This window comes from Oncorhynchus gorbuscha, linkage group LG16 (genome assembly GCF_021184085.1).
Source record: "Oncorhynchus gorbuscha isolate QuinsamMale2020 ecotype Even-year linkage group LG16, OgorEven_v1.0, whole genome shotgun sequence".
NCBI classification, from domain to species: domain Eukaryota; kingdom Metazoa; phylum Chordata; class Actinopteri; order Salmoniformes; family Salmonidae; genus Oncorhynchus; species Oncorhynchus gorbuscha.
In genome coordinates this window covers 21799213-21814605 of record NC_060188.1, presented here as the reverse complement: position 1 = coordinate 21814605, position 15393 = coordinate 21799213, and the positions used below count along the sequence as shown (strand labels likewise).

The 15393-nt window shown below is 44.0% G+C and overlaps 1 protein-coding gene across 1 annotated transcript; it reads right to left on the bottom strand.

The window, feature by feature from the left end:
• Positions 1–333: 333 nt before the first annotated feature.
• Positions 334–14710, bottom strand: LOC123999620 (non-receptor tyrosine-protein kinase TYK2-like). Its single transcript, XM_046305554.1, has 24 exons — positions 14517–14710; positions 13682–13890; positions 11768–11891; positions 10008–10140; positions 9700–9863; positions 9111–9495; positions 8803–8988; positions 8381–8538; positions 8037–8154; positions 7715–7898; positions 7432–7550; positions 7033–7206; positions 6635–6722; positions 6240–6367; positions 5875–6010; positions 5347–5498; positions 5073–5223; positions 4851–4942; positions 4499–4691; positions 3658–3776; positions 1616–1788; positions 1403–1520; positions 1130–1240; positions 334–1037 (listed from the first exon to the last, which is right to left on the bottom strand). The coding sequence occupies exons 2-24, from the start codon at positions 13866–13868 to the stop codon at positions 897–899; spliced, it is 3534 nt and encodes a 1177-aa protein (XP_046161510.1). The 5' UTR covers positions 13869–13890; positions 14517–14710; the 3' UTR covers positions 334–896.
• Positions 14711–15393: the final 683 nt, after the last annotated feature.

The following is a 15393-nucleotide window of genomic DNA, read 5'->3' as shown; positions in this document are numbered from 1 at the left end:
TATGTCCATGATTGACAGAGAAAAGTGTACTTTATTTTAGAAAAGCTCAACTCATTGGGAAAATATTTAGTCATAAAATCAAATTAGCTTTCGCCTCTTGGCACACTGGACCTTAGCATTTTCTTTATCTTATCCGACCTGAGTAGGCAGTTTGCTCAAGTTGACAAACACAAGAAAACTTCCCTTTGCTTTGCACTCAACACCCTTTTTTTTTTAAAATAAATACACAATTGGTCATTTACATTCAGTGAAAGTGTTATAAATGATGAGCTAACCATTTACAACCTGCATTTGGACTTTGGTCAAATTGATTAAACACAGTGATACACATGCTTAATTTTCAACATTCGCCCACTCAAACATTTAATACATACAGACATAAGGAAAAACATATGATACAATAAAAACAGCAAATGTTTAATATCTACATCAATACAGAAATAAAGAGAAACAGTTGGAAATATACATGCCTAAATTAAAGTGTTATATTAATCATGTGAACATTATGAGTGACAAATCATATTTCATATGATAGGGATCCTCCAACTCGGGCTAAAAAGTAGCACCTAATTGGATCAGTCATGGAACATGGACCCGGTTCTCCTCCCGAGACAGCACTATAGCTGCCATTCAGGGAATTTCACACCTAAAAAAACAATATCTGTCGCATCAAAATAAAACAAGTGTCATCACTAAGGGCTCATGTATATGAATGAATAGATGGGAATTCCTAAAAACCTGAGTTCCAATTCATTAATACAAAGAGCAGTCTACTCCTTCAGAACAGACAGAGGGCACTGTGGTGCAGGGTGTGGTGTAGACTCTAGAGTAGACTTGTAGCAAAGTGCTGAGGCATACAGGAGTAAGGCCAGCTGGCCTGTGAAAAAGTACGGTTCTCATTGGCTAATTTGGGCCAGCCACATATTGGGTTGCCGTTCGTATGTCTTGCGAATCGCTTCGATGGACTCCATGAGGGATTTGAAAGATGGCCGTCTCGCGGGGTCAAAGTCCCAACAATGCTGCATCAACATGTGGACCTGTTGAAAACAAGACAGGTTCATTTCCCTAGGTGCATTTGGCTTACAGAAATAATGAAGACTGTGTGAGAGTGTTTAGCTGTATGCTTGACCTCGCTAGGACAGTCTCGGGGGCAGGGCAACCTATTGTGTTTCTCCAGCAGCTTAATCAGCACCATCACAGTCATCTGACCCTGCACGTTACCCATCATTTGAACAAACTTCTATAAAAAAAAACATACAAAACGCACAAGTCACAATTAATACACTCAAAACCACACACTGACTGTATCAGTATTATGCAATAGGTTGGTGTCCTTGATTAAATGGATCATGCAGATTTAGACTGAGCTAGTTTGAGAGAGATGGAGGGTGTCATTTCGTACCACTGGAGGGCTCTGACGATGGTCACCGTGGGTCAGGACCTCATAGAGCGTCACGCCAAAGGACCAAATGTCTGAAGAGAAGGAAAACTTGCTCTCCTTCAGACACTCAATCGCATACCTGTAAAATAAGTCAAACACCTTTTTAATGCACACATCTGGACTCTAAATTAGGAGCCCAGAGCCCAGCGGGGAAGTAATGGCTCCAGGACTCACCAGTACACAGGACTGTCTCCATCCTCACGCACGCGGTAGTAAACATCTCCCTCTGGGATGTATTTGGTAAGGCCAAAGTCCCCGATCTTCACCAGATACTCATTCTCCACCAGTACGTTCCGGGCAGCCAAGTCCCGGTGGATGTATCGCTTCGAGTGCAGGTAATCCATCCCCTTAAAAAGGAAAAAAAGCAGAAGGAGCAGGAGGAGCGATGAGGGAGACCAAGGTGAAAGAGAGTTGTGGTTAGAGAAGAAAATAGAGTACTTTAATCTATTGTTGTATAAAACAATATTCCAATATTGGATAGCAAATCTTCAACTTGAACCCAAGCAGTGTACCAGCTACAGAACTAAACAGAACCCTAGAAATAATCTATATTACATATACAGTTGAAATTGGAAGTTAACATACACTTAGGTTGGAGTCATTAAAACTTGTTTTTTCAACCACTCCACAAATTTCTTGTTAACAAAACTATAGTTTTGGCAAGTCGGTTAGGACATCTACTTCGTGCATGGCAAGTAATTTTTCCAACAATTGTTTACAGACAGATTATTTAACTTATAATTCACTGTATCACAATTCCAGTGGGTCAGAAGTTAATTGTGCCTTCAAACAACATGGAAAATTCCAGAAAATTATGTCATGGCTTTAGAAGCTTCTGATAGACTAATTTACATCATTTTAGTCAATTGGAGGTGTACCCGCAGATGTATTTCAAGGCCTACCTTCAAACTCAGTGCCTCTTTGCTTGACATCATGAGACAATCAAAAGAAATCAGCCAAGACCTCAGAAAAAATTGTAGACCTCCACAAGTCTGGATCATTCTTCGGAGCAATTTCCAAATGCCTGAAGGTACCATGTTCATCCGTACAAACAATAGTGCGCAAGTATAAACACCATGGGACCACGCAGCCGTGGGAAGGAGATGCGATCTATCTCCTAGAGATGAAAGTACCTTGGTGCGAAAAGTTACAATCTATCCCAGAACAACAGCAAAGGACCTTGTGAAGATGCTGGAGGAAACTGGTACAAAAGTATCTATATCCACAGTAAAACGAGTCTTATATCGACATAATCTGAAAGGCCCCTAAGCAAGGAAGAAGCCACTGCTCTAAAACCGCCATAAAAAAGCCGGACTGCGGTTTGCAACTGCACATGGGGACAAATATCATACTTTTTGGAGAAATGTCCTCTGGTCTGATTAAACAAAAACAGAACTGTTTGGCCATAATGACCATTGTTATGTTTGGAGGAAAAAGGGGGAGGCTTGCAAGCCGAAGAAAACCATCCCAACCGTGAAGCACGTGGGTGGCAGCATCATGTTGTGGGGGTGCTTTGCTGCAGGAGGGACTAGTGCACTTCACAAAATAGATGACATCATGAGGGAGGAACATTCTGTGGATATAGTGAAGCAACATCTCAAGACATCAGTCAGGAAGTTAAAGCTTGGTCGCAAATGGGTCTTCCAAATGGACAATGACCCTAAGCATACTTCCAAATTTGTGTCAAAATGGCTTAAGGACAATAAAGACAAGGTATTGGAGTGGCCATCACAAAGCCCTGACAACAACCCTATAGAAAATGTGTGGGCAGAACCGAAAAAGCATGTGTGAGCAAGGAGGCCTACAAACCTGACTCAGTTACACTAGTTCTGTCAGGAGGAACGGGCCAAAATTCATCCAACTTATTGTGGGAAACTTGTGGAAGGCTACCCGAAACATTTGATCCAAGAAGTTAAACAATTTAAAGGCAATACACTCAATTAGTATTTGGTAGCATGTAAACTTCTGACCCACTGGGAATGTGATGAAAGAAATAAAAGCTGAAATAAATCATTCTGTACTATTGTTCTGACATTTCACATACTTAAAATAAATTGGTGATCCTAACTGACCTAAGACAGGGCATTTTTACTGGGATTAAATGTAAGGAATTGTGAAATACTGAGTTTAAATGTATTTGGCTAAGATGTATGTAAACTTCCAACTTCAACTGTATCTTTATATTACCAGTCCCCCGTGCAGTGCTCCGGTCTCACCTGGCATATCTGCTGTGCAAAGAGGAGGCTGTGAGCCACACCCAGGCGGTGTTTGGCTAGGTACTCTCTAAGGCTGCCCAGAGGTAGGAACTCCATAATCAGCTGCACCGTCTGCCCTCCTGTGGAGACAACGAAACAGGCATTTACAGCAGTCACTCATACATACAGACACTACCCTACACATGTATATGTGAACAGATGCTGGAAACCCCCCACTGATAGAGGAATTCTAAATTCCTTTATGTTTTAATTGCCAAAACCAATTAGCACTCATTTCTAATTCATTAATGAATTGTAAGTTCATTAATTATGCATGAAGTAGATTGAGACCAGTCTTAAAAGCCAGGTAAGAGTGTTTAATTCCAGAGAGTACTAAATGCTTACACACATTTCCACAGGTTATAAACTGAACATGACATCATCAGTTTCCCGCCCTCTCTCCGATTCTCACAAGAACCCATTGTTTTAGGAATGGAACATTTCCCAGGCATTTCTTATCTGTCTGAAAAGCCACAGCATCCCTCCTCCTTAAATTTTCCCAAGAGACACAGACAATGCAATTCGTTCTGCTTACATTTTCAGTAACAGCTTAACCAATAACTTTTACTTTTCATACCATAACATAATAGTATTAGAATAAATGGTTCTAATCAATAATGTATACATAATTAATCATCTTTAACTACAATTTCCTCTAACACCCACACACAAACATGTCATATGTAGGAAGGAGCCAAGCAAGAAACGTACTAAACAAGCATTGTATGAAAATGAGACAGCTAGTCATATACAGCAGGTGGATGACAGACAGGTGAGCTTGACTGGATCACATGCCACTCACCCAGCTCAGAGCAGCAGCCCTTGTACTTGACTATGTTGCTGTGGTAAAGAGACTTGAGGATCTCAATCTCCTTCATCCAGCCTTCATGGAGATGACTGCCTCCCTCATGCTTCAGGGCCTTCACTGCCACATAGTCCCCTGTCCCGTCGTTGGCTGGGTCATACACATAGAGCATCACCTTCCCAAAGTGACCCTGGAGACAAAGGGAGAGAGCACAAAGCATTCTCTCATTTAGAAGGAGGCCAGGGAATAATGTTTTCCATAACGCTAGTAGATCACAAGGCACAACAGAGGATGAAGAGCACAGAGGGGTTTATAAGAGTCATGTTGTCCTGCGGGGAAATTAACTCACCTCCCCTAAGTCCCGGATTTTTTTCAAGTAGCGTTTGAGGAAAACGTTGGGGTCAGCATCTGGGAGAGACTCCAGGGGGGATATGTCAGGATCTGATCAGAAACCAGGAGAGCAACATTAAAGCAACACTAATCAATCACGAAAATGTGGTCAATCTAAATGCTAGAAGAGGAAACGGAGAGAAACAGACTGTGATCCAAAGAATAAAAGGAGAGGACATACTCTTGATCTGTAGTTCAGTGAGCTCTCGAAGCACAGTACGGAAGGACGGCCTCTCCCGGGGTTCGTAGGTCAAACACATGCTAATGAAGCTGGCCAGTTCCTGCGACGAGGGCTCGGTGAGGCGACTCCGCGTCTCATAGAAACGCTCTTTCTGTTGGCAGGGTAGACGTCAGGGATTAGTATGAATCACAGGAATGGTAAGAGGATGGCAGAAAAATGAGTTATGATTAGAGGGAGGAGAATTGAAGGGCAGTGATGATAGGGCTGTGTGTACCTCAGTGAGCGTGCTGCCACTCATGGGCAAATCTCCATTGTTGCAGATCTCCAGCAGTGTGGCTCCAAAGCTCCACTGGTCAGCAGCTCTGCCGAATGGGGCACCACTTGGCACACACTCCGGGGCGATCCATGGAATTCGCTCGACACGCTCTGTAGGGCATACAGACAGTCTAAGTCAGACCAGGCTATATAATACCACTACATTCAGTAGGTTCATGAATCACATGGCCTCACAGCACAAACTAAATAACCTCTAAAGCCTTCCTGCTAAGTGTCAATATGATGATAAGTACAAGACAACCAGGAAGTGGGCCTCACAGCAACCAGGAAGTGGTTTACACATGGCTTCCTGTGACTCAATCTGATCTAAAAGAATGAAGATCAAACAAAATCACCAGAGACGGAAATTGAGGGTTGACAAAATAACTCACTGTGGAGAGATTCTATTTCTCATGTAGTGAGTGTTGCCCAACATTGATGTGGTCTGGTAGGAACCAACTGTTTTATTGGTCAAGTAGGAACTAACCTTCTCTGGACAGCACGTTGAGGGCAATGCCTGGATCGCTCAGCTTGACGAAGGGAAAGGTGCCCTCCTCCAGACCACGGCGAGCCACCAGAATGTTTTTAGCACAGACGTTACCATGTACCAGTTGTTTAGTCTCCTGTAGTAACCAGGTGGTATAGGTAACAACATAAAGTACATTCAGGACACTCAATAGTGGGAGATGATGGTTGGCAATACATTAACTATGGACACAAGGGTTTAGAGTTTGAAACAGAGGGACTATCACAGAAGACAGGAGATCAACATCCTAAAAGGTCATTGTTTCATACAATTAGTGAGGAGTAATCTTAGTTTGTTGTGATGTGAGGGTATCAGGCTTGACTTACAAGGTAGCTCAGGGCACTGGCCAGCTGTTTGGCTACAGTAAATTTCCACTGAGGAGTGACCAGCGCCCTTTCCCTTCGCAGGAACACATCCAGAGGCCCAAACTCCACAAACTCCTCCACCATGATGTCTGCACAGGTCAAATACAAGGAGTATTATCAAGGATCACAACACTTACTGTTAGAGATGAGCGACACTTCAATGTATTGATTCTAATTAAAGGGCTATGGTTTGGCTGAGAGTCAGGCTTGTGATTGCACTGTACACCAGTCCCGTTGCCTAGCAATTCAAACAACCAATACAATTAACCTTCTGGGAGGGAAGTGTCAGTGCTGAAGAAGGAAGTTGCACAGCTGAATGAGGAAGTGTGAGGTTGAGTAGTGCCATGGTGACTTACTCTCAGATCCTTTGACAAACACGCCGTGTACAAAGACCAGGTGACTGTGAGATACTTGGCTCATCAGACTGGCTGTTTCAAAGAACGCCTACGAGAGGACAGGAAAGAGGAAGGATTATCATGACATTGTAAACAAAGGTTCACATTCAACAGAGTTGAATTGGTGAAAATGGTAGTTTAGAACTAACAAGGTACTTAAGAAACCGTTGTGTGATTGTAGCAAACTGGGTTGGAACCTGGGATGGTGTTATCGCACAGAGCTAAAGTCCAGGCATTATCACACAGAGCTAAAGTCCAGGCATTATCACACAGAGCTAAAGTCTTCAGGTCTCAGGTAAGGTTACTCATCACGCAATCAGTTCTTGTAAGAGGATAATGATACAGTAATGGTAACTCACTAATGCTATGTCCTTGTGGCTCTGGTCCAAGATCTTAAGAACCACTCGGATCTCTTTGCGATCAGTAAGATTGTTGTTCCACTTGTCCTCCTCATCCTCCTCCTCTGCTCCACCCCACACCAACAGACTGCCAGAGTAGATGTTGGTCCTGGTCCCACGGCCCAGATGCTGCTCCTGAGCACAGGGACAAACAGCCATTTTAGAAGTACTGGGTACAAACCGGACAAAGATAGAGAAGAGCATCAGTGTTCAGTAGGGAAAAATTTAGTGAAACTGGGAGGTACTGTTGCAAAGTGTTTCGTTACGGTGTGCCCTACTGAATATAACCCAGGTGAAAAAAACACAAAGGAGGGTGCTGACAGAGAGATGTATAGAAGAGAAGAATGCCCTCGCTCTCACCTGGGTGATCTCCTTCTCTTTGATCTGATGGAACCTCAGCTGAGTCAGACAGAGGGCCACAGAGTCAGGCTGAACACACTGGTCCACACCCTGCCTCATCACCAATAGGTTGGACAGTTCTGCAGCACACAAACACTCATTTAAATACAGTATAGGAAAACATGGACACACAACACAACCTTACAGAATAACATCTCTGTACATATGTTGAGCTGTCGTATGTTAGGGGCAGCACAACACCAATGCACATCTATTAAAAAAAACACATTACACACAGGCTAACCTGCAGGTCGGGGTAGGCAGCATTTCTTCACAGTGAAATTGTCCGTGCCAGACTTGAGCACAAAGGTCTTGAGGCTGTCGGTGAGCTCCTTGACACTGCAGAACTCCCGGTCCCAGCCTTCCAGAGAAAACACTGAACCACTATGCAGGATCCTGAACTGCTTGTGGATTGCAGCTTGTCCATTCTATAGGAAGCCAGCAAAGACACACACATGCATCCAAATATATAACTTCTAATGACATTGTATTGCTTTTTATATTTTTGGACTCGACATTTTCCATGTGCCTCGTCCTTCAGGGCTTGGTGCGAGAGGCACGTTTACCTGACTCTTGTTTAGAACAGCTAATATGATGCGGTGGTAGTCGAGGACGCTCCAGCGCACAAGAAAGGCTCCCTCTTCAACTGCTTCCTTCCTCAGTCTCTGCAGCACAAAGTCATCACTGAAAAAGACAGTCAGAATTGCAGTGGGAGCCAGGGCAGTGTGTGTGTGTGTGTGTGTGTGTGTGTGTGTGTGTGTGTGTGTGTGTGTGTGTGTGTGTGTGTGTGTGTGTGTGTGTGTGTGTGTGTGTGTGTGTGTGTGTGTGTGTGTGTGTGTGTGTGTGTGTGTGTGTGTGTGTGTGTGTGTGTGTGTGTGTGTGTGTGTGTGTGTGTGTGTGTGTTACTCACTTCATTGGTCCATGGAGACCATTGGTGGCACTGAGCACTACTCTGGGCGGAGCCACCTCGTGACACAGGTAGTGGTGTGCGTCTGCAGTAAGCCGGAAGTACCCGTCCAGCAGGGAGACGAAAGACAGAGCCTCAAGGCTGGAATTCATTTGAACCTCCTGCACACATATAAACATATCATCCTCAGACAACACCACCTACACACATTTCAGTCAGATACTCCGCGTCCGTACAGACATCATATAGTAAGATGCAACTTCACACACAAACTTAACTTGAGATCTGCACACTTGACTTAGGTTTTCGCATAAATCATGCAATGTTGTAAATGGGGGATTTGCACAAAACATGGAGCTACGTGTGTGTATCTCAAGATAGGTTTGGGGCCCAACAGAAAGCAGTTGAGAGGCAGGTGCTCGAACCATAGAGAAGTTGTCCTGTTTAATGATGCTGACGTTGGCTCCAGTGATGGTGATGTGGGAGATTTCAGGGAAGTCGCAGAAAGACGTCCATGTGTCAGAGGATTTGGGTTCTTGCTGGAGGGGCGATTGCTTCACACTTTTCCGATTCCCTAAGTAATCGTTCCCAAAGTAACTGTTGGCCTGAGGCTAGAACAGATAGACACAACTTACAGAGCATCCTACAGAAGGCACACTACGAGAAACACACAAAGGCACAGTTCTAACTAGCAGTCAAAGAGCCTGATAAACATCCAATGGGACAGACATACGTTCTGCACTGTCATCTTCCTCCACTGAATCCCCTTGGTACCAGACACCATGACCTCATGCATGACCCGAGGGCCAACGTTCTCAGGGTCAGAGGCCCCATGGGCGTGGCCGGTGTTGAGGTAGGAGCCGCTCCCGTCGGCCCCGTCCTTCCTCAGCTCCAGTTGGGCCGCGAGGAAGGTCTCGGTACCGAAACGGGGGGCTAGGTGCTCCAGAGTAGACAGGTATTTATACATGACCTCCTGGGAGCCCAGGCGTCCTACGTCCACAGTGTGCTCCTGGAAGGTCTTCACAAAGTCAGCAAACACACGCCGGATACGGATCTTGGTCAGGAAGTTGTCCCTCGCTATGTGTTTGGAGAAGGATCTCGGAATGCAGCGCAGGAAGCTACAGTATGGCAAGGGGAATATGGAAGTCAATCAAAACATTACGGCTGCGTTTGTAATGGCACTAGTTTCCCTATATAGTGCACTAGTTTTGATAGTGAATAAGGTGTCATTTTCAACACAGCCTCAGACTATAGTAATGTCTGAAACCTTGTCAAAGCCCTTCCTGAAGCAATGCACCCATCCCCTCTGACTCATGGCTTACCTGACAGACTTGGCCACTTCCTGTAGCGTGCAGCCCGAGCGCAGGGCCTGGTGAGAGAGGTGCAGCACAGCCATCCCCAGACTCTCATTCTTAAAGCGACTCAACTCTTCCTTTCCTTGAGCATCCTCCATCGGCGTGACATCATTCACAAAATCAAACTTTGCCTAAGCGAAACAACAGGGAAATTACTTATTTCACAATACGAAAACATTCGTGTGACACAGGAATATTATGTTAATGCACACTTCCACAGGAATATATGAATACAAACACATTTTGGATAAAACACACCTCATTCTGAAACTCACCTGGCAGAAGAGGTATTCCAGGGAGGTCATTTCTAGTAGAGGTGAGCCCCTGTGCTCTGTCCCTGACCGTGGGGCATATCGCGCCACTGACGGCTCCTTCTCACTCAACCCATGCCAATTCCGAAAGTAAAACCTGGGAACAGAAAGAGAAAATTCCCTATATAAAAATGCCTGTACGCAAAAGCATACAGTGCATCGTCTCCCCATACAGACCAATACTAAGTCTCTCTCACACACACACATACACACACACTATAAAAACAGTTGGCTGGTATGCCCTAGCCAGTCTGAGCGGTCGGCTCCCGCTAGCACAATTATGCTGACTGGGACTTGGGTTCTGATCCTCCACAGGATGTCCGCTCAGAACAATGCTGATACTTCTCTGGGTTCTGGTTCTACACAGGATGTCCGCTCAGAACAACGTTGATACTTCTCTGGGTTCTGGTTCTACACAGGATGTCCGTTCAGAACAATGCTGATACTTCTCTGGGTTCTGGTTCTACACAGGATGTCCACTCAGAACAATGCTGATACTTCTCTGGGTTCTGGTCCTCCACAGGATGTCCGTTCAGAACAATGCTGATACTTCTCTGGGTTCTGGTCCTACACAGGATGTCCACTCAGAACAATGCTGATACTTCTCTGGGTTCTGGTCCTACACAGGATGTCCGTTCAGAACAATGCTGATACTTCTCTGGGTTCTGGTCCTCCACAGGATGTCCGTTCAGAACAATGCTGATACTTCTCTGGGTTCTGGTTCTACACAGGATGTCCGTTCAGAACAATGCTGATACTTCTCTGGGTTCTGGTCCTACACAGGATGTCCACTCAGAACAATGCTGATACTTCTCTGGGTTCTGGTCCTACACAGGATGTCCACTCAGAACAATGCTGATACTTCTCTGGGTTCTGGTTCTACACAGGATGTCCGTTCAGAACAATGCTGATACTTCTCTGGGTTCTGGTCCTACACAGGATGTCCACTCAGAACAATGCTGATACTTCTCTGGGTTCTGGTTCTACACAGGATGTCCGTTCAGAACAATGCTGATACTTCTCTGGGTTCTGGTCCTACACAGGATGTCCACTCAGAACAATGCTGATACTTCTCTGGGTTCTGGTCCTACACAGGATGTCCACTCAGAACAATGCTAATGCTTCTCTGGGTTCTGGTCCTCCACAGGATGTCCGTTCAGAACAATGCTGATACTTCTCTGGGTTCTGGTCCTACACAGGATGTCCACTCAGAACAATGCTGATACTTCTCTGGGTTCTGGTCCTACACAGGATGTCCACTCAGAACAATGCTGATACTTCTCTGGGTTCTAGTCCTACACAGGATGTCCACTCAGAACAGTGCTGATACTTCTCTGGGTTCTGGTTCTACACAGGATGTCCGTTCAGAACAATGCTGATACTTCTCTGGGTTCTGGTTTTACACCGGATGTCCACTCAGAACAATGCTGATACTTCTCTGGGTTCTGGTCCTACACCGGATGTCCACTCAGAACAATGCTAATGCTTCTCTGGGTTCTGGTCCTACACCGGATGTCCACTCAGAACAATGCTAATGATTCTCTGGGTTCTGATCCTACACAGGATGTCCGTTCAGAACAATGCTAATGCTTCTCTTGATAACTATGGTAGACTGAACAGCCAAACTAACGGGACTCAAGGGAAACTGAAGGGAGTGTGAGGGAAATGTAGGTAGAGAGGAGGGGACGGATGGCCTTTTTTTAAACACACACACACAAACTAACCTCATGCGATAATGGAGTGTCAGTCTTGTCTGCTCTTCTGAGTTGAAGAAATGGTTGGGACTGTACCAACAGTGGGATTCAGGGTCATACAGGGAAAACAGGACATGGCACAGTGGAGTGATACCTAGGGGGACAGATATATAGGTCACACACACCTTGGATTCACCCTTTCAATGACATACAGTGCATTCATAAAGTATTCAGACCCCTTCACTTTTTCCACATTTTGTTACGGTACAGCCGTATTCTAAAGTGGATTACATTTTTTAAATGTCCTCATCATTCTACACACAAAACCCCATAATGACAAAGTGAAAATAGATTTTTAGAAATTTTCGCAAATGTAAAAAAAACAAAAGAACTCTAAAACCTTATTTACATAGGTATTCAGATCCTTTGCGATGAGACTCGAAATTGAGCTCAGGTGCATCCTGTTTCCATTGACCATCTTTGAGAGGTTTTATACAAATTGATTGGAGTCCACCTGTAGTAAATTCAATTGATTGGACATGATTTGGAAAGGCACACACCTGTCTATATAAGGTCCCACAGTTGACAGTGAATGTAAGAGCAAAAACCAACCACGAGGTCAAAGGAATTGTACATAGACAGGGTTGTGTCGAGGCACAGACCTGGGGAAGGGTACTAAAACATTTCTGCAGCATTGAAGGTCCCAAAGAACACAGTGGCCTCCATCATTCTTAAACTGAAGAAGCTTAGAAATACCAAGACTCTTCCTAGAGCTGGCCGCCCGACCAAACTGAGCAATCAGGGAAGTAGGGCCTTGGTCAGGGAGGTGACCAAGAACTGTATGTTCACTTTGACAGAGCTCCAGAGTTCCTCTGTGGAGATGGGAGAACCTTCCAGAAAGACAACCATCTCTGCAGCGCTCCACCAATTAGGCCTTGCTGGTAGAGTGGCCAGATGGAAGCCACTAAATTAAAAGGCACATGGCAACCCACTTGGAGTTTGCCAAAAGGCATCTAAATGACTCTCAGACCATGAGAAACAAGATTCTCTGGTCAGATGAAAACAAAAATTGAACTCTATGGCCTGAATGCCAAGCGTCACGTCTGGAGGAAACCAGGCACCTCTCATTACCTGGCAAATAACATCCCTACAGTTAATCATGGTGGTGGAAGCATCATGCAGTGAGGATGTTTTTCAGCGGCAGGGACTGGGAGACGAGTCAGGATCGAGGGAAAGATGAACAGAGCAAAGTACATCGTTGATGAAAACCTGCTCCAGAGCACTCAGGACCTCTGAAGCGAAGGTTCACCTTCCAACAGGACAACAACTCGAAGCACAAAGCCAAGACAACGCAGGAGTGTCTTCATGACAAGTCTCTGTATGTCCCGATCTACCATTTCTGGAGAGACCTGAAAATAGCTGTTCAGCAACGCTCCCCATCCAACCTGACAGAACTTGAGGGGATCTGCAGAAAAGAATGGGAGAAACTCCCCAGATACTGGTGTGTCACGCTTGTAGCGTCATACCCAAGAAGACTCGAGGCTTTAATCGCTGCCAAAGGTACTTCAACAAGGTACTGAGTAAAGGGTCTGAATACTTACGTAAATATTTCAATTTTTAATACATTTGCAAACATTTCTAAAAAGCTGTTTTTGCTTAATCATTATGTGGTAATGTGTGATTGATGAGGAAAATAAACTATTTAATCCATTTTAGAATAAGGCTGTAACGTAAAAAAAAATTGGAAATTGTGAAGGGGTCTGAATTACTCTCCTGAATGCCCTGTAAAACCCAGATTCCTGTGGTAATCAACCCAAACACCCTTATGTGGCAGGCTGCCAATGTCCTCAAACATGAGGTAACAGAACAGAGTCCTAAATTCTTTCTCGATACTCATACAAAATATTGTTTGTTTCATTAAAAAAAAATGGCACTTGTTCTTACCCACAGTCTGTGCTGCAGAGATGGAAAGCTCCTCAGCTGTCACTTTACCCTCTGTGTGGGTCAGATAGCGCTCCCCTGCCTTGGTCCAAAACAGATAGACGTGGACGCCTGGTCCCTGAGGAGGCTCACACTGGCCTGTGGATGACCCTGTCCTGGTACTCTTGGAGCGGCCCCGTCGAGACATCATGGACCAGGCTGGGTCACAACACCTGTCCCAGGTAGGAAGTAAGAGAAGTATTTCACTGTAATCTAGCATTTACCACAAGCAGTAATTCAATAGTGTCTTGCGGTGCAGAATCACTCATTGAAAAGGAAATTAGATAACAATTTAAGGACATACGTTTTATACATGGGTTTTTGTTAATATCGACAATAAAAATTATACTCAATTACAAAGTAAGCCTTATTGTAGCAAGTAAACACATCTGGATCAAATACATTTGTTACCATGTAATTGATCGGCATTATTACCATGTTCTGAGAACTCGCGATATGATTCAATATTTTCTAGTAAGGCCTTCCGGGTATTGCACATTAACATCAGTAAAGACGCAAATTTAAAGATAACATGACATGAAAATCCGGATATAATTTATCCAATGTTTCCACATTTTAAAAATCTATTCTCACCAATACATTAATCACTTCGTCATCGAACTGATTGCTCGCGGATATGGTGGCATATAGCCTACTGTGTACTGTAAACAATTGTAAAACAGTGGCATAAAGCCCACTTCCTATAATACTGATATAGTATGCTTTACCCGCTAATGCTGGAATAAACCCGGGTATTTGTAAATTGTACTGCACATTTGTCAAACTACAGATTTCTTACCATTTAGTTGCGTCCCTAAAACGTATAGTTAGAAAACACAATGCAGGTTGAACCGAAGTCCACTCTTCGTATGATTTCCTAATGCGTGTTTCCCCTACTCCTACGCATGCCCGTGAAGCGCATAGATGGAGAAGTCAGCTACAAAATGAAAACACCGAAACCACTTTTGGCCACTCCCCTAGAACCAGCTGTATTACAGTAGGCTTGTGGGATAGATCAAATCAAATTGTATTTATCACATGCGCCGAATACAGCAGTTGTAGACCTTATCGTGAAATGCTTACTTACAAGCCCTTAACCAACATTGCAGTTCAAGAAATACACTAACATTCGAAAAGTTTGAGGTCACTTAGAAATGTCCTTGTTTTCCATGAAAACATACATGAAATTAGTTGCAAAATGAATAGGAAATATAGTCAAGACGTTGACAAAGTTATAAATAATGATTGTTAATCGAAATAATAATTGTGTCTCTTCAAATGTAGCTTTCATCAAAGAATCCTCCATTTGCAGCAATTACAGCCTTGCAGACCCTTGGCATTCTAGTTGTCAATTTGTTGAGGTAATCTGAAGAGATTTCACCCCATGCTTCCTGAAGCACCTCTCACAAATTGGATGGTGGTAGCGATGGCCATTTCCGGTTCTTTTCAGTGAGCCGGCTCGTTCGGATCAGCTCACCAAAAAGAACCGTCTCTTTTGGCTCCCAAACGGCTCTTTTAAAAACATGTTTTGTATTTTTTCCAAGTCAGTTTGCGATAGTTTGACTATGATTGTTGTTAAAACAATTCGAATTAAATTATAAAATGAAATCATACTCTACCTTAACCACAATGTATTTAAAAATGCATGTTTTGTTATGTAAAATAATGCAATTAAA